The sequence below is a fragment of the Rhincodon typus genome, chromosome 2, assembly GCF_021869965.1.
Source record: "Rhincodon typus isolate 14 chromosome 2, sRhiTyp1.1, whole genome shotgun sequence".
Taxonomy (NCBI): Eukaryota; Metazoa; Chordata; class Chondrichthyes; order Orectolobiformes; family Rhincodontidae; genus Rhincodon; species Rhincodon typus.
The window spans coordinates 113,283,712-113,307,589 of record NC_063333.1 but is presented as its reverse complement, the minus strand read 5'-3'; the positions used below and the strand labels follow the sequence as shown (position 1 = coordinate 113,307,589).

At 40.7% G+C, this 23,878-nt stretch overlaps 1 protein-coding gene across 1 annotated transcript; it reads left to right on the top strand.

Annotated features, from left to right (window-relative positions):
* The first annotated feature begins 95 nt into the window (after window positions 1-95).
* On the top strand, window positions 96-17,579 carry smim13 (small integral membrane protein 13). The gene is made up of 2 exons (XM_020517998.2): window positions 96-430; window positions 12,984-17,579. Exons 1-2 carry the CDS (start codon window positions 355-357, stop codon window positions 13,175-13,177), a joined length of 270 nt encoding a protein of 89 aa, XP_020373587.1. The 5' UTR covers window positions 96-354; the 3' UTR covers window positions 13,178-17,579.
* Window positions 17,580-23,878: the final 6,299 nt, after the last annotated feature.

Below are 23,878 nucleotides of genomic sequence, written 5' to 3'. Positions count from 1 at the left end.
ATGCTGGGAACTGTAGTTCCCGGCTACGCACAGTCAACCCATGAGCCGTGCTTACGCTGCCGTCAGAAAACTACAGTCTCCAACATACCGCGGGGCGGCGCAGGCCTTGGGGAAGAGCATTTGTCAATGTGAGAGCAAAGATTGCCGGAAACTACGGTAATCGATAGGCTCTATAATCAGAGCCCACTGTCTACGGTTTTAGCAACGGCCAGTGTTATTGTGGAGTACGTGATTGAGGGTCGGCATTGTGATCAGTCTGGCTTCATATCACTGAAGCCGATGTTGGGCCTAGTGGAGTTACTGAGTGAGTCCTGCAGCTGCCAGTGATACGGGACACCCGCCTCCAGGCGCGCAATGTTACAGAGCATCGGTCTGACCCTGCTGGTTTTGGTCGCCACTCTCTTATGCGTCCTCTTATTTATGGTTTTTGGTGAGTAACAAACCTGACGGAAGGGAAAAAAAAAATCGGAGCGCGATCCTCTTACACGCTGGCCTTTGGGTATATATCGTGTTTCCACTGTGAGTGATAGTGCTATTCCCACCGTTTCTTGAATCATGAATCAAACTCTTCAAAATGAAGAAATTTCATACAAAAAAAGAAGTGCTTTTTATTTAAAGAAATGCAACGCAATATAGATTGACATTGTGTATATCTTAATCATTATTTAATCTTTTAATTGGTCTGAGAACTTTACAATAGAAATACAAAAATGCTTAGAAAAGGTTTAAAGATGCTACGTGTCATCTGGGTGTGAGCGTGACCTAACCTGAGGTGGTAGAATCCAATGCCATATTCTTTTCTCCGACGCAAATGAGCCTGCAATAAAAAAGCATGTACAACTTCGATCTCACAGCTGTTGCATGTTGGACAGGCAGGACGAACGTTCGCCTTTATATCAATGCATTCAAAATATAATTAGATTGATGTGTCTTTTTCGTGCCTATACTATAAATGCTAATGTTAATGTATTTGTGAATACATTAGTTATCACCACTGTACCTATACATTTATATCTATTTCAAGGATCTGATTTTTACCTGCACGTTTTTATTCTTTTATGGGATATGTGTGCTGCTGGGAAGGTACACATTTGCCCATCACTAATTGCCCTTAAACTGAATAGTTTTATCGGCAGTTTCAGGGAGAGACATATTAGTGTGTCTGAAGTTACATGTACACCAGACTAGGTAAGGGTGGCAGGTTTGCATCTATAAAGGATATTAGTGAAGGAACTATGTTTTACACCAATAGCAATAATCTCATGGTGACTATTAGTAAGAATAGCTTTTAATTTCAGACTTATTAATTTAAATTCTACCAACTGCCATGGTGGGATTTTGACTTAAGTCCCCATAGCATTAGCCTAAACTTCTGGATTACTTATTCAATTATGTATCTATAAATGGATTATCAGTATTTTTGGTCAGTGTACATGTGTCTCTCTGTCAGTTATAAATGTAATTGTCTGGCTGTTGATTCCTTGATCACTTGTGGTTGGAACATTTTCCATCGCTTACTACTGCCACATTCGTTATCTTTTCTACCCAGTATCTCCTAGGCTACTTTCCATTGTAACTAATCAAAATTAGCCCCAGTAAGGTTGATTTATCACTGACTGACTGTTCCTTCTGTTTCTCTGTCCATCCTAAAGATGTTCTGGTCATTGCCTTCCTAGATGATATGAATTGTGATTCCTGTTGAAGTAATTTGAAACCAATTATGTTAATGCAGAAGAACACTGGTTTAAACGTGAAGAATCTAGTGGAGTCCTGGGTACATAGCACGGTATCCCAGGCCACTATCTTCCATTGTTAAACAGTTAATAACAAGATATGGCCAGTCCTCCCTGTCTCCATTTCAGTGCACGTTTCTGTAGCCAATTCTCTATTTCAATGGAAGCTTTTTTTTCTTTGAGATATAGCAACACCTTCAATGCCTGGGTTTGTTTCCCAGATGTCATTGCTCTTTGGAAGGTGTTGATGAGCTGCCTTCGTGAACTACTGCATTTATACCCACAGTGCTGTTAGGAAGGGAGCTTCAGGATTTAGACCTCATGATAGTAAAGGACTGGTGATTATAGTTCTAGGTCAGGATATTGTGTGGCTTGGAGGACAAGTTGTAAGTTGTAGTATTTGCATGTGCCTGCTGCCTTGTCCTTCTAGGCTGTAGAGGTTGCAGATTTGGAAGGTGCTGTACTTGGGCACACAAAAAGGTATATTCTAAGAAATGTTTAACTTGTGTTTTGTCGGTGGATTTAGTGGATTAAGAGGCAAGTTACAAAATTACAGAGCTACTGCCTCTGACCTGTTTTTGTAGCACTATCTCCCCAACTTCCACTGACTTCAATTTTACTAAGGCCCCTTGGTGCCACAATGGATCAAATATTGCTTTGATGTCAAGGACAGTTATTCTTTCATTGCCTGTTCGTTCAGCCCTTTTGCTTATATTTGAACTAAGGCTGTAATGAGATCTAGAGCAGAGTGACCCTAATAGAACCCAACCTGAACATTAGTGAGGAGGCTGTGCAACCAATTTTTAGGTATGTCTCATTCTGCTTCTGATATGCTCTCCTGCATTTTTCGTTAAACCAGTGTGGATCCCTTGTCTTGATGGTAATGACAAAGTGAGGAATATACTGAACCAAGAGATTACAAATGGTGGTTGAGTAAAATCCTGCTGCTGGTCCACAGCATGGCATGGATGCCCTGTTTTGAGCTGCTAGATCTGTTATGAAATTATCTTATTTAGTACAGTGCTGTTGTTACAAATGAGTGGTATTTTTATTGTGAAGAATTGTCTTCCAGATATGTGCATTGTGACTGCTCCTGATACAGTCATAGAAAATGCACCTGTGACAGGTAGATTGGGGAGGACTTATTCTAATAGGTCTTCCCTTCTTGTTCGTTCCCCCACAGGCTTCTGCAGAGCCAGTCTATCAGCAATGTCTTTCAGGACTCAACCGTCTCAGTCAGTAGTCGTGCTACCAGGCCACTCTTGATGATGGACTTTGAAGTCCTGTACCCATAGTACATTCTGTGCCCTTGAAAGTGCAACCAAGTCAGGTTGTTGCTTAATGAGAGAGGTGGGACACTTTTCCCAAATTTTATGGCACGAGCCCCTAGCTGTTAATAAACAGGACATTGCAGGACCAACTGGCCTGAGTGTGCCATTGTCATTTCTGGTTCCTAGCTAATCCAGGTAGGCCTTCTGATTTTATTCAATTTTGGTTTCTCTGTAACCATTTAGTACAAACTAAGTGACTTGCTAGGCTATTTTGGAGTGCAGTTAAGAGTCAGTCACATCACTTTCTGTATATTGAGTCACATGTAGGACAGACCAAGTAAGGGTAACAGATTGTCTTTCCCGTAGAAACTTATTCCACCCCACCCACACCATATTTCATTGATTGTATCATTTTCATTGCCTTCTCGTCCTGAACTGGAATATTTCATTCACATTGCTTCTGATTTCCACCCTTCTCTTGCCTTTTTATATGGTCCATCCTGAACTCTTCCCTTCTCTTATTCAACTTCTCAGTTTATCCACAGAAATGAGGACAATCAACCAACAACCACTTCGCTTCTCGTAGGGGATTATATTCCATTGTCCCTATTTCTCCCTCTTTGTGTAACTTTCTGCCTTCTGTACCAGGGTTTCCAGTATATTGTCCATTTTCGTCAACCTCGGATTCCCTTTCATCACGGTTTACAGGGCCCTTGACTGCATCAGTTTGCTTTCCTGTACTTCTGCTCTTACCCCTCCCCAGCTCCAGAGTGACATAACTGTAAACTATTGAAAAATTACTCAACCCTACATAGGGTTCCCTTTTCCTCTGTTTCAAACCCAGTAGCCCCATATTCAAGGGATCTTCCTCTACCATTTCAAACCTCCCATATAATTCCACCAGGAAATGTATCATCATTATCTACCATCCCCTTCAGTGTTCTGAAAGTACTGTTAACTCTATCAATTTGGTCCATTCTTCCATCATACCCAAAATCTCCTCCCCTTCCCTTGCCACCTTTCCATGCAATTACAAGAGATGCAGCAATTGTCCTTTACTTCCTCTGTTATCATTATCCAAGCACTCTTTTCAGATGCAACAACAAATTATTTGTACTTGTTTAAATTTACTGTACTATATGAAATATTCCAAATGTAGTCTCTTCTACGCTGAGGGCACCAGATGCAGATCAGTGAGCATTTTCTGGAAAATTGCTGTTAAGCCTATAAGCTTCCTGTTGCCTGTCATTGTTATTCTCTGCTTTGCCTTCTATTTGGTCTTTTCTGCCTTTGGTCTTCTGCATGGTTTCAATGTAGTTTAAGGAACAGCATATAATCTTTCAATTAGGCACTTTACAGCATCCTGGATACAGCATTTTGTTCAGCAATTTCACATCATAACCTCAGTCCCTATTTTTTATGGGCAATTGTTGCTGAGGATTCTCTTATATCCATTTATACCTACTGTAAATCCATTTTTTTAAAAATCTGACCTTGCCTTGCACCAGGGGACAGTAATAGCACTGGGTTGATAGTCCAGTGGTCCAAACTGTATACAGTAGTCCAGATCCCATCATGGCAATTAATAAGTTCAAGTAATTAAAGAATTTGGAACAAAAACAGAAATTGCTGGAAAAGCTCAGCAAGTCTGGCAGCACCTGTGGAGAGAAATCAGAGTTAACGTTTTGGGTCCAGTGAGTCGAGTCCCAGGGGTCACTGGACCCGAAACATTAACTCTGATTTCTCTCCACAGATGCTGCCTGACCTGTTGAGCTTTCCTAGTAATTTTTTATTTTTGTTTCTGATTTCCAGCATCTGCAGTTCTTTCAATTTTTAAAGAATTTAGAGTCTGGCTAATATACTATTAGCCCTCCTGATTGCTTGCTACACCTGCATGCTTGCTTTTAGTGACTGGTGATGAAGGACTTTTGAGTCCCTTTGTACATCAGCAGTTTCCAATAATACCCTGCTATTCTGTTGGCCTTCATTGCAAGAACTTGGAGCAGACCAGATCGGAAGTCTTATTCCAACTATACAGGGCCTTGATGACAAGCCTCTTTAATCCTCATCTCTCGTAATCTCCCCCTGTGTTAGAGATTTGGAGTTTATTATCTGTCGTGCATAGGTCAGTTTGCCAAACAGGATCAGCAAGCTGAATGACGAGTTTAAGATTGGACCTGAGAGAATGGAACACTAATAATTCAGATGGAAATAAGTTTGAAGTGAAAAGATTTAGAGAGGATGAGAGGCCATAGGGAGGACTCCAGGTGAAATGACAATTTTGAAGATGAATGAAAAGACCTAATTTTCAAGGAGGAAGACTCTAGATAAAAGAAGTGGGTGCAGAGGTGAAGGTGAGCAAAGACAAACTTAGCATCTTACTGAACTTGAAATTTATGAAGACTGTGGTGGAAGAAGAAGAAGCTGAGATCTTTGCCGAGGATTACTGATTTTTAGCACCTGCAATATTTTCTCACACATACATATCTTTTCCTCTCCTATATTCACGTATTTGACATTTTTGTCTTCGGAAATGTCATAGTCATACAGCACAGAAACAGGCCCTTCAGCCCAACTCATCCATGCCAACCAGGTTTCCTAAACTGAACTAGTCCCATTTGTCTGCATTTGGCCCTTATCCCTCTAAACGTTGCCTATTTATGTGCCTGATATACGTATGTACCACGTGTATATTATGAACTTTTAATTAAATAGCATCCTTAATTCTAAAGAAAAGTCTTAAGGTGCTTCAAAAATATGATCAGCCAAGCAAAGGAAAGAACAATTGGTGAAAATCCTGGGGAAAGTGGTGTGTTTAAGAGAGGGAGAGGGAGGTGGAAAAATAGAGGGGTTTAATGAAGGAAGTCCCTTCTAAGGAAGGTCTGTTGTACCACAGGCTGATCAAGTTGTGGCAGGGCCACTGGAGAGACTTCTCCTGGAATTGTGACCATGGAGGAGGCAGCTTTCTCCCAACACTTCTGGTTCCCCGCCCCCCCAAACTTTCTATCAACACACATAGGTACTGGAAACTCCAAAGAAATTGAGGCACAGAAGAAAATTGCCTTCATGCCTATGAATATGGAACTAAACATGTGGGTGAAGAAGCCAAACAGGGCTGTTTCGAGGACTCTGGAGGTAGTGATACCTGGGTAGAGGAGCTGTTAGTATAAGTAATGTATACCAGTAAGTACAAGTGGAACTAAAATAGAGCAGCCAAAAGATCTGAAAAATTGTTGAAAACACTTGGAGGCAGATGTGTCAGTTGTCAATGTTTGCATGGTGTTTAAGAAGATTGAGAAAGGTTAATACCTTAGTTAATACCAGTCATGTTAGATGCCATTTATGACTTTCATTAGGACCATTTATGTTATGCAGTAGAGGAGATCAAAACACAGTTCGGGTAAGGATAAAAATGTATTTGAGAGGCGGCAACATGTTTAAGGACTTTTGTGAGGATGGAGATTGGATAGTTTGCAAGTAAAGAGGTATCAACAGTGAAAAGGAACTAATTTACAATGCTTCAGAGATAGTAGGACTGCAGATTCTCCAGATTCTCCAGAATCTCAGATTCTCCAGCATCTGCAGTTCCTACTATCTCTGAAACAATTTTAACCCCACTGCGAAGCCAAGGGTCTAGGCCCGAAACGTCAGCTTTCCTGCTCCTCTGATGCTGCTTGGCCTGCTGTGTTCATCCAGCTCTACACCTTGTTATCTCTAATTTACAATGCTAACTGGTAAGGAGAGTTGGGTGAGCACCAGAAAATGAGCAATACGAGCAGACCATGTTTACCACTGAACCTTTCACCACTGACCGTGATTGTGATGGATTTTGGGCTTAAATTCCAGCTTCCCACCCACTCCCCATATCCCTTGGTTCTCTGAGAGACCAAGATGTTGTCTATTCTAGTCGTCAATGTGTTCAACAGTAGATCATTCGTAACCCATTGGCATAGAATGTTTTGAAGATTCCTAACCCTTTGAGTGAAGCAATTTGTCCTCACCCCAAATGATTGTCTGCTTAACCTGAGATAGATCTCTCAACAGCTATCCTATCCAGACACTTCAGAATTTTCTAAGTTTCAGTGACAGCATTTTATGGAATTTAAAAGATTGAAATGCACAGGCTCAATTTACTCAGCCTTTCATTATTGGGCAACCTCTTCATCCCAGAGACCACTTTAGTGAACTTTTGCTGTATCATCTCCAATATAAGTATCTCCTTCTTTGGATTTAGAGACCAAAATTGTGCAGGGTATTCTAGATATGGTCTCACCAAAGCCCTGAAAATTGTATTGTTTCATTGGAGGCAGTTCAAAGAACGTTCATTGGAATAATTCCCAGTATGGTGGGATTGTGCTTTTTCAGCAAAGGTTAAACAGGTTGGGACTGTACTGGCTGATCTGATACTGCTCATGTCCACTTTCCTGTCCTTTCCCCAAAACCTTTGATTCCCCTACTGATCAAAAATCTATCTCGGCCTTAAATATACACGAGGACGGTGCCCTCACAGCTCTCTGTGACATGGAATTACAAGTCCTGAATGTGCACAGTCCTGAACATGGACAAGCGGTCCTGAAGAAGGATAATACTCGAAACATTGACTGCTCCTTTCCTCCAGATGCTGTCTGGCTTGCTGTGCTCTTCCAGCCTCTTGTTTGTCTACCTGGGAATCTACTCAATGGAATTTAGAAGAATGGGATGATCTCATTGAAACATATAGGATTCTTAAGGGACTTGACAGGGTAGATTCGGAGAGGATGTTTCCGCTCATGGAAGGGTCTAAAACCAGAGCCGTAGAATCAGAGAGGGCATAATCTCAAAGTAAAGGGGCCCTTTATAGTTTCATGGTAGCGAGACTTATTTATTCCTGTAATCCAATCCCTTTGGAATAATGGCAAACGTGTCATTTGCCTTCCTAATTGCTGATGTGCCTGCCTGCTAAGTTTGTGTTCCTTGTATGAACACACCTGAGTCTCTCTGAAGATTAATATTAACATATTTCAAATCTATTTTATAAAAAAAATCTATTTTTCTATTCTTACGAATAACTTCACAATTCCCCTTGCCATACTCATCTTGCTGCCTACTCACTTAACTTGCTATAATCTCTTTTGCAATCTCTCTGCTCCTCCTTGCAGTTTACCTTTGTGTCAACGAGTCTGAGATGCAGCTTGCAGAGCATCAATTTTGAGAGAATTACCTGTGTACTTGGGAAGGCAGTTGGTTGAAGGTCAGGACCGTGAGGTTGTGACTGTAAGTCACATCAGGCAGGTGTAGGGATGGATCCAGCAACTAGAAATGGAGTATCCTCAGCCCTTGTCTTTCAGATTTTAAAAACATTTTGTTTGTGTACAATTGACATTATAATTTCAAATTTAAAATGTATTTTTCATTCTTCTCCCAGCAAATGCCCCAAAAATCAGGTCTTGGGCTTGCTACCTATGTGGATGAGCAGCCTGACCATTATACCATGGTGCAGGATGCGACTCAAGTGGAGGGAGTGAAAAGGAATGTTGTGGTGATATAGTCAGTGGGGGTAAGTACAGTTCTCTGCAGCCAGGATCAGACTTCCCAAGTGGGGTTCCAAGCTGAGATATTGGGGTGGTAAACTCCAGACGTAGCAATGGCTGCTCTGTTGCTCTATACCTTCACTGTCTGCACCTGTCCCCTTGTTTCTTCAGTCTTCCCAAATCCCTCCCCACTCTCAGTTCTCAGAGGGGTCAGGACAATTTTCATTTTTTGAAATAGGACCATAGTGGGGATAGAAAGCTTGGGAAGCAGTAACCTAGACAAAGAGTAATGCATCTCGGTTTGCTGACGATACAAAGTTACATGGAAATGAAGGCTATGAGGAGGGTACTGAAAGACTGCAAAGAGGTGAAGTATAGACAAGTGAGTGGGTAACAAGTTGGCAGGTGATATATAATGTGCGTTGTTGTGGAGTTATTCATTTTAGTCAATAATAGAGAAGTAGAATATTTTGAAAGGGTGTGAAAAATTTACATGTTCATGTTTGGAGAAACTTGGGTTTGTTTTACGCAGAACACAAAGTTAGCATGAAGGTATAAGACAGCCATCAATTAGGATGGTAAATGGCATGTCAGCCATTTTCGCAAGGGGATTGGATTATAGGAATAAAGAAGTTCTGTTACAATTGTACAGGTGTTTTGGTAAGATCACACCTGGGATATCGTGCAATTTTGATCTCTATATTTAGGATTTATTTGCATTGGAGGCACTACAACAATGATTCACTAGATTGGTCTCTGGAATGAACATGATGCGAGGCTGAGTAAATTGACCCTGCATTCTCTGGAATTCAGAAGAGCGAGAGTTGATCTCGTTAAAGGATTCTGAAGGGATTTCCCGGGGTTGAAAATGTTGTTTGTGCTGGCTGGGGACTCTAAGGCCATACTTGCAGGATAATGGGAGCAACTATTGAGGACTACAATGAGGAGAAATTTCTTTGCTCAAAGAGTTAACTTCTTTGAATTTTTCACCCCAGAAATTTGTGGATGCCCCATTGTTGAGAATATTTAAGCAAAATTTTGATTATTTCATCTCTTGGGAATCATCAAATCTTGTGAGCAGGCAGGAAAGCAGAGTTGAAGCCCAAGATCACTAACTCATCATATTGAATGATGGAACAGTCTCTATAGATAGCCTGGTCTACTTCTGCTTCTGTTTCTTAGGTGTTCTGTATTTCTGCCTCCTAGCCCTGACAACTATCCCAGCAGCACCTAATGTTGCTTTTTATTCAACTAATATCATCTATACCAAACTTGGGCTTACATGAGTTTCAGCTTCTTGCTGACAGTAATTTAGAAAACTGAACCTTAATGCACAATTTCAGTCAGTAAGAGTTTGGATAGCAAAGGGTTAAGGGTGGACAAGGCGGGAACTGCAGACCTATGGCTGGATATTTTGTTGTATATTAGTGTTATGAAGCAAACCCAAGACCTGATTTTTGGAGCATTTGCTGGAAGAGGAATCAAAAGTACATTTTAAATTTGAAACTATAATGTTAATTGTATGCAAATAAAATGTTTTTAAGTCTGAAACAAAATGGCACATGGTGAATCAATTCCACCCCAACTATTGGCTGAAATCTTGTGATTAAAATATGACAGTCTGCTGCTTCCAGTGATTGAAATTTGATAAATTGGGAGTTTTATGTATAAAATTCAGTACCTCCATTGTAAATATTTGAGGTGAAAAAGTGACTTATGTTTTGCGTACCCAGCAAAAACCAGCTCCCAATGAGGTAATGTAGGAACCTGCATCAAGGGGGCGGTTGTGACACCATTGATTGGAAACCTAATTGGACAGGCATTAAAAACTGACTGCAAGAGCAGATCAGAGACTGGGCTTTCTATAGAGAGTGACTCATCTTCTGACTCTCCAAAGACCGTGTCTATAATCCTTGGATGAGTGCAACTCTGATGATGTTCAAGATGCTCAAAATCATCCAGGACAAAAATAAAAATTCTTTGGTACCCCATTCACTACCTTAAATACTTGCTGCCTCCATCATTAACACACAGTGGTAAAAGTGTGTAATGTGCACTGTAACAACTCACCAAGGCTTCTTTGACAATACCTTTTGAAACCCACAACCTCTACCACCTGTAAGAACAAGAGTTGTAAGTACATTGCTACCTCTTACGTTCTCCTCTTGTCATACAGTTTTGACTTGGAAATATATCATTGTTTCTTTATTGTCATTGAATCAAAATTTTGAAGTTCGCTTCCCAACTGCACTGTTGAAGAGGACAGCTCACCACCACCTTCTCATGAGTAATTAGGAGTGGGCAGCAAATTCTGATCTTGTCAGTGATGCCCACCTCCCATAAGTCAGAACTAGTGAATCCATCATATGGAAAACAGCTCTTGGCTGGAAACATGATGTGCCAGGTGGGGTAAGGTAACGAGAATCAGCCAAGCCCACCGAAAATGCACGTATTAATCTTGTCTGCCTTTACCCATGGCGTCTAACATAAAAGTTTTAAAATTGTTTATTATCACTTGGTGCAAGACAGCATACTAAGGTTGATAGGCTTAGTTTTTATCTGAAAGTATTTGTTACTCCTAATCTTCCATGTAATCACTCGAGTAAATGTGGAATCCAGTTGTTTTGTGCATGCATTTGTTATACTCATAAGGTCCATTCTGTATCTTAAGGTGACAAAAGGAAATTCTCTTCTTTCAAAAGGAGCAAAAATCCATAACAGCAAATACCAATCCTTCAAATTTTCACTTTGATCACAATGGGGAATAAGATCTCCAAAAGCCCCAGTGAGGGAGGTTATAGTTTTTGACAGGAAAATAGGAAAGCAGCTGCCATTTTGGCAGTTCATGATAACATTCTGTATCTCATGCTTCTGACCTATCTGCATCCCGATTAATTCTGAACAAGAAATATTGTGAAATTCTCACATCACCCAACTGAAAGTAACGTGTCAATTCAGCCCATCTCTCACATTTTAACTTTAACAGGTCATTTTAGATGGTGGTGTCATTATTAAATTATTCGGTTAGTAATCCAAGGAATGTGAGCTCAGATCCCAGCGCAACAATTAGAGAATTTAAAGTTGGGCGCAAAGAAAATCTGAAAGTAAATAGCACTATCAGTAGATGTGATAGATTGGTGAACCACTTGGATTTTTACAACAATGCTTTTGGGAAAGGAAACTTGTCATGCTTGATTGTTTTGGCCCAGATGAGACGTCACCAAAGTCATTCGCTTTTAACTGCTCTCTGAAGTGGTCAAACTGCTGCCAGGGGTTTAGGGGAAGTGAACCTACCACCTTTTTGGGCTGACTAGAGAAAGGCATTATTTCCTTGCCAGCAAATCCAAATTCAAAAGATGATTTTGAAACAAAATGGTCTTGTTGACGGGTGTGCCAGGCTATGTTTTCCGTAAACTGGAGAGCCATAACCACTGACCATGATTTCCACTAGAACAGTGATTGTGTACTTGCAATCTGTCACAGAGAGTGTAGTAGTTTTCACTTCTTCTGTAAAGAAACTTATGACCTAATTAATTGATTTGTAGGGATTGTCTCAGAATTTTACCAGGCTATCCAGAATGTAGAGTGCAGATAAAGGGATGTAATCATCCTCTTTAAACTGAATGGTGAGGCATAGCTAACTCTGCAACAAATTCATAAGTTCATCCATGGAGTTGTGGGGAGGTTTGGTTGAGGGTTTGGGGAGTGTGGGTTTTGGAGAGCAGGATGATTTGTGCCAATGTCAAGTGCCTTTTGACAGTAAATATGGAGATTGAAGGTAACCTAGATTCCCAGCCGGGCAAGCGCCTCATTAATGATTTGATAGGTAGTAGGCTTCAAAGATTTTATTTTCTTTATTCATTCATGGGATGAGGGTGTCGCTGGCTAGGCGGCATTTATTGCCCATCCCTAATTGCCCAGAGGGCAGTTTAGAGTCAACCACATTGCTGTGGGTCTGGAGTCAAATGTAGGCCAGACCAGGTAAGGATGTCAGTTTCCTTCCTTAAAGGACATTAGTGAACCAGATGGGGTTTTTTCCCCAACAATCAACAATGAATCACAGTCATCATTAGACTCTTAATTCCAGATATTTATTGAATTCAAATTCCGCCATCTGCCATGGCGGGATTCGAACCCTGGTCCCCAGGACATTATCTGGGTCTCTGGATTAACAGTCCAGCGATAATACCACTAGGCCATTGCCTCCCCAAATTAGATTGCTCTTTTTCAAGACCAGGCATGAACAGTCTCCCTGTGTGCTGTATGATTTTGTGAACTTGAATCATATGCTGAAGGCCTGATCTGACCTGATCTTGAAGACTTTAATAATATCTCCAGATGTTCTGTAGTTCTGCTGCAATTTGCTTACAAACTCTTATCCTGTTGAGTAGCAGGTATTATGAATCTTAAGAACTCTGCCTATTTACATCGTTACCTTGAGTAGTAAATGTTTTTCTGTTGCTTTCTAGGTTGGTATGTGGTTTGGCAGCTGTTCCTGTCCAAGTTCAAATTTCTTCGTGAACTTGTAGGTGACACCAGCTCACTGCAGGGAGACACTGAGCCATCAGAAACTGAAAGTATAGGAGACTTGCCACCCACACCTATACGTCACAGACCTAAATCAGCCCGTGTACGGAGAGCACCAATTGAAGGAACAACGTAGAGAACCAGACTTTGTTTCCTTTTTATTTGAAATTGTTTATTGGCTTTTAAGCAACATACAGCCTGTGACGGATTTGCTGTGCTTTATTTGATTGTATAATTGACTTGCTCAAAATACATTTCTCAGAATTGGAAAATGTAAAGCTTTTGGGTTACACAGAATTGCATGGATCTAATTTAATTTACCAGAGTTCCATTTCCTGATTTTCTCGCAGTGCTGAGAAAAGCAATTTGCATATTAGTTGGTAAGTTTCTCGGACCTAGATTGCAGGAGTCCTGCATCAAACTGTGCTACCAACTATAATCTAAATTTTATTGAATATGTTTCTGAATTGCTCAATAACTGAACTAAGTACTGAGTTTGTGTTGTGAAGTAGCACTTTTTAATATGTATGTTGTTTGAACTTTGCTTTAGGTGCTTCTCGTTTTTAAAACTTTTCACATAATTATGAAGAAACACTGAACATGTTTACATTATGGGTATTCCATTTTCTGCTTGCAACTTTCCCATTTAATGTGTTAATGGAACAATCTGACTTGCTTTCGTTTAGATTCTTAACAATGTGAGATCTACAAAGCTTAACATTTCAAAAAAGGTGAAGAGCTCTTTAGAGACTATTTAGAGTAATGATGGAATTAATATTTCTATTCACTGACATACTTTGTTATCAGTTTACCTCTTGGTTTCATCACTTGCACTATGACTATTATTTATAGACTGAAATATTTGCATTCGCACCCATTTTTACTTAGCTTTATAACCACAAAGGTGTTCCTCATTAATTGTATGAGGGGGTTTCATAACAGTTATGCAAATTGAGGCTGATTTATTTGCTTATTGCTGTCTTTGGCCATTACAGTGAGACCGTCATTTTCAACTTTGAAAGCAACATTCAAATTGCAGAATGCCAGTCACATGCATGTGCCAGTAGCAGAGGTCCTAAGTGAAATAATGTTTGCCAGCCCTTGGCAACATGGGCTGAAGGCAGGAATAATTGCTGTAGAAAATAGAATTATTTTGAACTCTGGAAAAAAATGGTTAAGTTTGAAAGTTGACACAAACTGTTAAAGGAGAGTGGCAGTGGTTTTTCTTGGTGTTAGGTTGTGCAATACTTATTTTGAAATGTTTTGCGCTAATTCTGAGCACTTATAATGGAAATTTTCCATTCAACTGACATTTTTTGTGATGAGTGCAAGATTCACTTTTTCTCCTCTCCTTTCTTAATTAAACAAGAATAATGTTGGAAGCCCCTCCTAAAAAAAAAACTGTGTTTCCTCGGGGCATTGTAAGGTTGTGGTGTTGGACAGTTTCTCTTATAGTCCACTGCATGAAAATAATAGTTTGGGAGTTTGCAGACAAAAGAATAGAAGTGGGAGAGGGCAGAAGATCGTTGAGAGGTCTTGCAAAGAATTGATTTTTCCACTGAGTTTTCAGCAATTAGTTTGAGCTTCAGCTTGTAAATGTAATTTGAGAATAGGTTGTATTGGATAGCTTTCGTGATTTATTTCATACAGCATATAGTCTTTCAATACATCCACAAAGTACCTCTCTGAAGCATCATGGCAGAAAAATATCTTTTATTCTTGAATGATTACACCAAAAAATAGTTTTATGTGCAGTTTTAATTTTACTCTGTCACCAGAAAACCATTGTCATTGCATGGTATCTCTGGTGTAGCCAAAAGGTACCTGTAAAAACTTGATAGCTACATCATTACACCCTTTTTTTAAACTATGTGGTCAAATTCTATTAACTTCTTTAGGCATACTGACTTGTGCCACATTTATAAAAAATGGTCTTGAATGATCACATTTCACTAGATGTTAAGATGATCAGGCATTTGTTGATATCTTGTGTGACTGTGACCCAGTGTGGTCTTCCTCTTGTTCACGTCAAGTTTTCTGTGGTCATTTGACACAATCAATCCCTCCATCCTCCAATACCATTTTAGTTTCCATATTTCAGGGTCCCACATTCTACCTTTTTGTCACAGCTAGTAGTTCACCTCTTATAGGTCCTGCTCTGAGCTCTTGTTCATAGTCTGGCTCTCTTGTTCTATTCCTATAATTCCAACATGGTTATAATTCCCCCATTTCTGCATCATCTCTGGCTTGTTGAAAGGTTTAGTGTCTCTCATCTTCTATCTTTCACTGAGGCTGTGGTTTGCTGTGACATTATCTGTATACACTGGATCAGCTAAGACAATATCTAATTTTGCCTTCCCCCTACAATCTTTAACACCACAATTCTTGGATGATGTTTAACATCATGTGCCCAATTAGCCATAGTTTTCACCAGCTCAACAATGGAATTACAGTTATGCAGGCATTGGCAGAATGAATGGGAAATACTTTCTTGTCTCATGGGGAGACATAACCATTGGTATCTATTTGAAATCATCACAGCTAGTTTAACAAGAGGGACTGAGAGAAATTTATTTCTGTAGGTTGTGGATTGTGAAATCTTTGCTACAGTGTAATGGTGACAGAAATTATTGATACATTCAAAGTAGAAAAATATACAGAGCAGGCAGTGGAATCATTTTGTATTTCCAGCCTTTAGAACTGGCAAAACCCCAAATGGCCTCCATTTGGACTAAATCCTTGGATATTCTTTAGCTCTGAGCACGAGGCCACCTTTGTATTTGGTTTTGACCAGAAGATATTTCTTCCCAGTCAACCTTTATCCAGCAGCTCAATTAGACTGAACCCAACAGCTCAATAATCCTCTTTGATCCTGAGCTAAACTTTAGACCCAACATCCAGTCTCTTCATCAATGCTGCCTACTTTTTACCATTAGAACATCTTCTGACCTACGTCCCTAGCTTCTGTGTGACATCACTGAAACCAGTCTTTGGGTTATTGTCACCTTCCATCTTGATTTCTTCAGTACATGCTACATTCCAATTGCTTCATTCTTTGTTGACACCCAAAAATGATTCTGTGCTACTTATCAATTTTAAAATCCTTTTCCTTATTAATTGTTCCAATGGCCTCCGTTCTGCCAACCTTTGTAATGTTTCTAAGCCATACACTCCAGCACCTCTTGTGCTGTTCTAATTCTGTGGTATTCCTGCTCATCTCTCAATGTTTGCTCCACAATGACCTTCTACCATAGTGTCTTTTGTGGAATTCATTCTCCAAGCCCTGCATCTGTCTTTTTTCCAACATTTTAGACTTTTTTTTTGACTCTGCTTTCAGCCACATTTCCAAATTTTATTCTTCCTGTTTGGAATACCCCAGTTCTCCTTTTACAGCATTTGTTCATACATGAAAAACACTATAAAAGTTTTATTTTGCAATTATTTTACAAACTGATTTTTTTTTTGTTTCGAAGAGCATTTAGCCTGATATTTCTGGGAGCCATGTGAGGATGTGCAGTAGCATGGGTAACCAAGCAAGGTCAGGATACACTTGCATTGTTCACTTCAATTGCAGGACGTCATAATTATCTTCCTTTATGTCCCATTTGGCACCCAGCCAAATTGCTGCGAAAACCAAAGGCAAACTATTGTAGCCAGTGACTTTTGGGAATAGACCAAGGTAATGGACCTGTGAATGGGTGGAAGATCATGAGAGGGAGGGAATGAGAGAGTAGGTCTTTTTGCGTGAAAAAGGCTGCAGTCAACAGAGGGGAGTCTAAGTGCTTCCTTGAGGAAATAGAGGATACCTACTCATCCCGACCCACAACGAATGCTGTCAAAGGTACTCACGTTTTTTTTGACCTGGCATCCTGCATCTCCCGGGAAACTGGCATGGTTCCTTTAAATCCAACTCCCATTTGCATGTTGAGAACATTACTTAAATATGTCAATGAATTGTCTACACTCTCATTCAACAAGTTGAGGACTCCTTCATCATGAAGTAATAGCTATGATTGATGGATGGGTTCTACCAAAGCCATTGTGTCAGCAATTTACAAGGTAAAAAGCTGTTCTTGTTGCCCAAACTGAATGTCTAGTATCAGATCGGCTACCTCAAATTTTGCAATGTGTAGGGTGCTTGTGCTTTCGTGGTAATGATGTTACATTCAGAATGCCTTTGTCATAAATGCCACTCTTTGTTTTAAGTTTAAAAATACAATTGTTGCAATGTAAAATTGAATAGGTTGCTATGGATTTAATGTTTCTGGTTAATTTTGAATTTTAGTTTGAATCCCTTTTACATCTAACTTATTAGAATGCATATTGGACTGTTTATTTGACTGCAGATGCTTTCACAGTGTGAGTACATTAAATTTTATGGTCATGTTCACACACAGTATTACAGATGAGATAAATGCTGCTTTCACTTAACAATGCAGTTGAATGTTATTAATACCCCTAATATGTTTTCTGGTTCTTTAAACTGACTGCTGTAATTGGAACAACAGAATAAAATTAAAAGTGAGAATGTCACTGTAGATGTACAAGTTTTTATTAGTGGCTTTTATTTTATTTTATTTATTTTAGTTTCCTTCCTTACTTCCTGCACCTTCTAAAAATCCTCCTCCATTCTCTGCTGAATGCATGTCAAAAAGGTGTGTAGGATTGAGTCATGGCTACAGTACAATGATCATCACTGTTTGATTCTGAGACTTGATATCAAGTATTGATCTCTGAGTTTGATTTATTGTTGTCACGTACCAAGATACAGTTAAAAGTGTTGTTTTGTGTGCAATACAGGCAGATCATACCATACAAAGTGCATCAGGGTAGCAGAACAGAGTGCAGAATACAGTGTTACAGCTGCAGAAAAGTACAGAGAGATGGAGAATTAACATTTGAGAGATATGTTCAAAAGTCTGATGTCAGTGGGGAAGAAGCTGTTCTTGAATATGTTCTAACATGTATTTTCTTCTGCCCAACGGAAGATGGTGGAAGAGAATATAACATCAGGGTGGGAGGGGTCTTTGATTATGTTGGTTGCTTTCCCGAGGCAGTGGGAAGGATAAATGGAGTCCTTGGATGGAAGGCCGCTTTGTGTGGTGGACAGGGGCTGTATTCATGACTGTAGTTTCTTGCAGTCTTGGGAAGAGAGTTGCCATACCATGCTATGATGCATCCAGGTAGGATGCTTTCTATGGTGCATCTGTAAAAATTGCTGAAATGTCTTTGTGGACATGCCAAATTTCCTTAGCCTCCTGAGGAAGTAGAGGTGTTGTTTTGCTTTCTTGACCGTTGCGTCGACATGGGTGAACCAGGACAGATTGTTGGTGAGCATCGCTCCCAAGAACTTGACACTCGACCATCTCCACCTCAACATCATTTTGTGCAGACCGGTGCAGTTCCTGCACTCTTGCTTCCTGAAGTCAATCACTGGCTCCTTCTTTTTGATAATGTTGGTGAAGAGCTTGTTGTCTTTACACCATGCTGCTAAGCACTCAATCTCTTTCTTGTATTCTGTCTCCTCTTTGTTTGAGATCTGACCTACAATGGTGTGCATTTACAGCAAACTTGTAAATGGAGTTGGGTTGGAATTTGGCCATACAGTTGTGAGAGTAGAAGGAGTATAGTAGGGGGCTGAGCATGCAACCTTGCAGGGCATCAGTATTGAGGATATGGTGGAGGAAGTATTGTTGCCTATTCTTACTGATTGCAGCCTATGGGTCAGGAAGTTGAGGATTCAGTTACACAGCGGGGAGCTGAGACCTAGGTCTCAGAGTTGAGAGGTGAGTTTGCTTGGAATTATGGTGTTGAAGACGCAGCTGCAGTCAATAAGTAGGAGACTGACGTAGGTATCCATGTTATCCAGATGTTCCAGGGATGAGTGTAGGGTCAGGGAGGTGGCACCTGCCATGGACCTGTCGCGCCGGGAGGCGAATTGCAAATCAAGGCAATTTGGTAGGCTGGAGTTCATATAAGACATGACTAATGTCTCAAAGCTCTTCAGAATTATGGAGGTCAGTGCAACCAGGCGGTCGTCATTGAGGCACGCTGCAAGATTTTCCTTTAGCACCAGAATGATGGTGGTCTTCCTGAAGCAGTTCGGGACTTCAGATCATAGTAAGGAGAGGTTAAAGATGCCTCAAATACTCCTGCCAGCTAGAGACACAGGATCTGAGTGCACTGTTGGGGACACCATCCAAGCCAGTTTCATGCACAAGAAGGCTGATCTAATGTCTGCGGCGGTGACAGGCACATCCAAGGTTGTTGGGATAGGTGACATAGTTTGGCTGACTTTCTGTTCAAAGTGAGCATTGAATGAATTGAGGGATGTGTTGATGGCAACAATTCTGTTTTGACTTCGTTCTATAGCCCACTATGTCACGTAAGCCTTACCACAACCATGGTGTTCGTGTGGTTAGTCTAGGTCAAGCTTAGTTTGGTATTACCTTTCGGTCTCTCTGTTGGCCCTACGGAGGTCATATTTGGATTTCCTGTTTAGGTCAGGATCACCTGACCTGAACACCTCAGACCTGGACCTCCGGTAGGGAGTGGAATTTATGGCTCATCCATAGTTTCTGGTTGGGGAACATTTGGATGAACTTCTTTGCCTCGCAGTCATCTTACTCATTTACTAACGAAGTCAGAGTCTTAGAGTTTTATGGAAACAGACTCTTTGGTCCAACTTGGCAATGCCGACCAGATATCCTAAATTAATCTAGTCTCGTTTGCAATCATTTGGCCCATATCTCTCTCAATCCTTCCTATTCATGTACCCATCCAAATCCTTTTAAATGTTGTAATTGTACCAGCCTCCACCACTTCCTCAAAAGAATAATTTAAGCCAACATTAAATCCTGCTTGTAAAATGTCAAATCAGTTCCATTCACCCACTTTATCTCCGCAAATCCATTTCCCATCAGTCTCCATCTAATTTCCTGTTGAAATCATTGATTATCTTGTCATTTACCACTCTTGAAGGCAGAGAATTTCTGGTAATTACCATCTGCTGTACAAAATGCTCCATATCACTCTTTCGCTCGGTCTGTCTCTTGCTCTGTCTCTCACTTTGCCTATCTATCTCCCGCTCTGTCTCTCCAGGACTTGCCAAAAAATGTAATTGTGTGTCCTTCTGCCTTTATATCAATCAGCTAATAGGGACAACTATTCTTTGTCGTCTTCATCTAAACCTGTTGTAATCTTTTATCATCCAGTAGATTTTTTCATAATCTTCTTTGCTCCAATGATAGCAATCCAGCCTCTCTGATCTATTCTTGTGGCTATAATCTCTCAACCCTGGAATCATTCTGGTAAATCTCTGCACATTCTTAGAAACCTCATCCTTCATAAAATGAAGTGACCCAAACTGGACCTAAATGGGCACTTTTCAGCCTTTTGAGACTGAGCATTAGTTTGAAATTTTCAGACCATAGCTGATTTGAATCCAGCCTTTTTGCTGTGTGCCCATCTGAATTTTGTTCTTCATGCATTTGCTTTTTGATAGAGCGGTTCATTATTCTGCTATTTATACTCTGTCAGGACAAATGTTTTGATTGTTTACTGCAGCCCTGTTTTATTCCTCTTGCCTTTTGTTCCATGACATCTGTCATTTAATCTCTGCAGGCCTCTCCCATATCCCAGACCTTCCCTTTTCTTCTTCTTCCCACTGTTCCCATCTATTTCAAATAGAAGCAAATAGTGCAGATGCTTTAAATCTGAAAAAAACAACAAAAGGCTGGAGAAATTTCAGTTGGTCTGGCAGCATCGGTGGGGAGAGAAAAACTGAGTTAATGTTTTGAGTCCAAAAGCACTTCTGAACTCAAGGGGGCTGGAAAATAATGCTTTTACAGTGTTGATGGAGGGGGAGGAAGAGTGAGTAGAATAGTTGGGTGTCCCATAGAAAACAACAAGGGGAGTGCTAATAGTGGTAAGAGAGAGATTGAGAAATAAAATAGGTATGATAGATTTAAATTTGAGAAAATGGGCCTGCTTCGCTGACAGAAAAGCCAACAAGATATGGAAAGTGCCCATGGGTTGAAGTTGTTGAACTCAATGTTGAGATATGGAAGCTGTAAAGTACCTGAGTGGAAAATGAGATGCTGTTTCTCCAGCTTATGTCCATTGTAGCAGTCCTTGTACGGAAATGTAAATATGGGAGCAAGGTGATTTGTTGAAAGGGCACGCACCTGTCAGGTCTGTCTGATTTCAATTCTGAAGAAGGATCTTCAACTTCAAACAATATCTCTGTTTCTGTCTCCACAAATGCTGCCAGATTTGCTGAGCAATTCCATCACTTGCTATTTATGAGTTTTAGTAAAAATTAAGACGTCAACCAAAAAATGATGGCCTCATAGGCTCATTACCTCATACTTGGCAGAAGATGTTCAGGAAGAACCTAAGAAAATATGAACTATGTTAAAGTAAATTTGAAGATACGTTATAAAAACCAAAAGAACTGGGGATGCTGTTATACTCAGGAACAAAAACAAAGTTGCTGGAATAGCTCAGCAGGTCTGGCAGCATCTGTGTTTTTCCCTTCAGAGTTAACGTTTCTGGTCTGGTGACCCTTCCTCAGAACTCATACCCTTCCTCAGATACATTAGTTGGAATTGGTCGTGTAGGTAGCAACCGGAAAAGTCAGTCATCCAATTTATCAGTTGCTTATGGACAAAGGCAGAATCATATAGTACAGAAGAAGCCTTCAGGCCATCGGATCTGCACTGAGAAAAACTACTCTGAATCTACACTAGTCCCACTTTCCAGCACTTGGCCCACATGTTATGACGTTTCAAGTGCTCATTCAAGTACTTTTGAAAGATTGTGGGTTTTCCACCTCAACTCTCTTCCCAGGCAGTAGATTTATATTCCCACCATCCTCTGGGGGACATTAGCATAGGAGCAACATGGTTTATTGAAATGGCAAGTATCTGGGAAGTCCAGGGCACTCTTATGGACAATCTGTGTTAGGTCTTCAATGGGAAGGGGACTGCATTGTGAGCAGCAAATAGGCTAGATTGAAAAATGTACAAGTCAAATGCTGCTCACTTGGAAGATATGCTTGTGCCTTGGTCCGGGAGGAGGTGATTGCATGGAAAGTTGCAATAGTGTGGGAGTGTGGGGGGCGCAAGTTGGCAAGTGTTAGGTGTGATGGAGTAGACCAGGGAATCATGAAAGACATGGTCCCTGAGTAATGCTGATAATGAAGAGGAGGGGAAGTTGTGTTTGGTGGTGGCATTCCACTAACAATACCAGAAATGGTAGAAGATGGTCCTTTTAAATGTAGAAACTGATGGGGTTCCCCTTGTCCTCACTTTCTATACCATCATTGTTCTGGGAGGGAAGGGAAGGGGTGAGGACAGAAGTGTGGTAAATAGATCAGACAAGACTGAAAGCCCTGTCAACCATGGTGGAGATGAATCTTTGGTTGAGGGGGTAAAAAGAGCACGTGTGGTTCAGGGATGGAGGTGGGAAGATCTCCACGGGGACAGGAGATCAGTGACTATCCTGGAAATAAAACCTTAATGCTTAACAGTGAGATCACAGTCCGGGAAAATTAAAAGGAGAAAGTATCTGAGAGTTGGAGCTCAGCATCTGCTGGTAAAGGTCGGTACCCCAGATGCACACAACAGCAGCCCTTTATCAGCAAGTTGATTACAAAATCTTTAACACAATGTTGGAAAAACTCTCAGATAATGACACCATTCTCAATTCTTCTTCCGTCCCTATCAGTCCTACTCTATCCTGTCTTCTTATCCCACCTCTTGCCATGTATTCACAATACCTCTGACTGTTCCCCTCTGATGCTGTATGATCTGTACTCAGCAAAGAAATTAATTTTATCCCTTTTACAAACTAATTTCAAGCACACATTGATGTTGAACTCGTCTTCTGTCACTTTTATGTCCATGCCTGTTTCTTTGGATAGGAATCCGCTTCCTCTGAAGCAGTCCATATCCAAATGCAGCAAGACCCGGACAATATCCAGGCTTGAGCTGCAAAATGGCAAATAACATTCACACCCATGAATGCCAGGCAATGGTCATCTCCAATAATTGGTAATCTAATCATTGATAGTCATGTCATTAAATATCAAGGGGCAATCTCCCACTGTTAACATCCTGCAAATTACTTAACCAGAAACTGAACTGGACTAGCCATGTAAACAAAGTGGCTAAAAGAGCAGGTCAGAGACTAGGAATACTGCAGTAAGTAAGGTACCTTTTGACTCCTCAAAGCCTGTCCTCCATCTACAAGGCACAAGTCAGGAATGTGATGGAATACACCCCACTAGCCTGCATAAGCATAACTCCAACAACACGCGCAAGCTTCATACCACTCAGGACAAAGCAGTCCACTTGATTGACATGACATCCACAAACGTCCATTCCCTCCACCTATGATGTTCAGTCACAGCAGTGTGTACCATTCACATGATGCATCACAGAAATTGACCAAAGATCCTTAGACAGCACCTTCCAAACCCTCGACCACCACCTTGTAGAAGGACAAGGGTAGTAGATACATGAGAGCACCACTGCTAGCAAGTTCCCCTCCAAGCCACTTACCATCCTGACTTGGCAATATGTCACTGCTCCTGGAATTCCCTCCTGTAAAAGCATGTTGGGTCTACCTACAGCACCTGGAATCCAGCAGTGGTTCAAGAAGCTGTTCACCACCACCTCCTCCCCACAGATTGTTTCACCCATCTCTAATACCCCACACTGTCCTACAACTGGACCCCTCTCTGGCCTTTTGTATGCATTTCTCATCAACATCGAGAACTGTTGATATGACTTTAGCCAACTTAATTTCTCTGCTCCCTTTGCCCAATCTAATC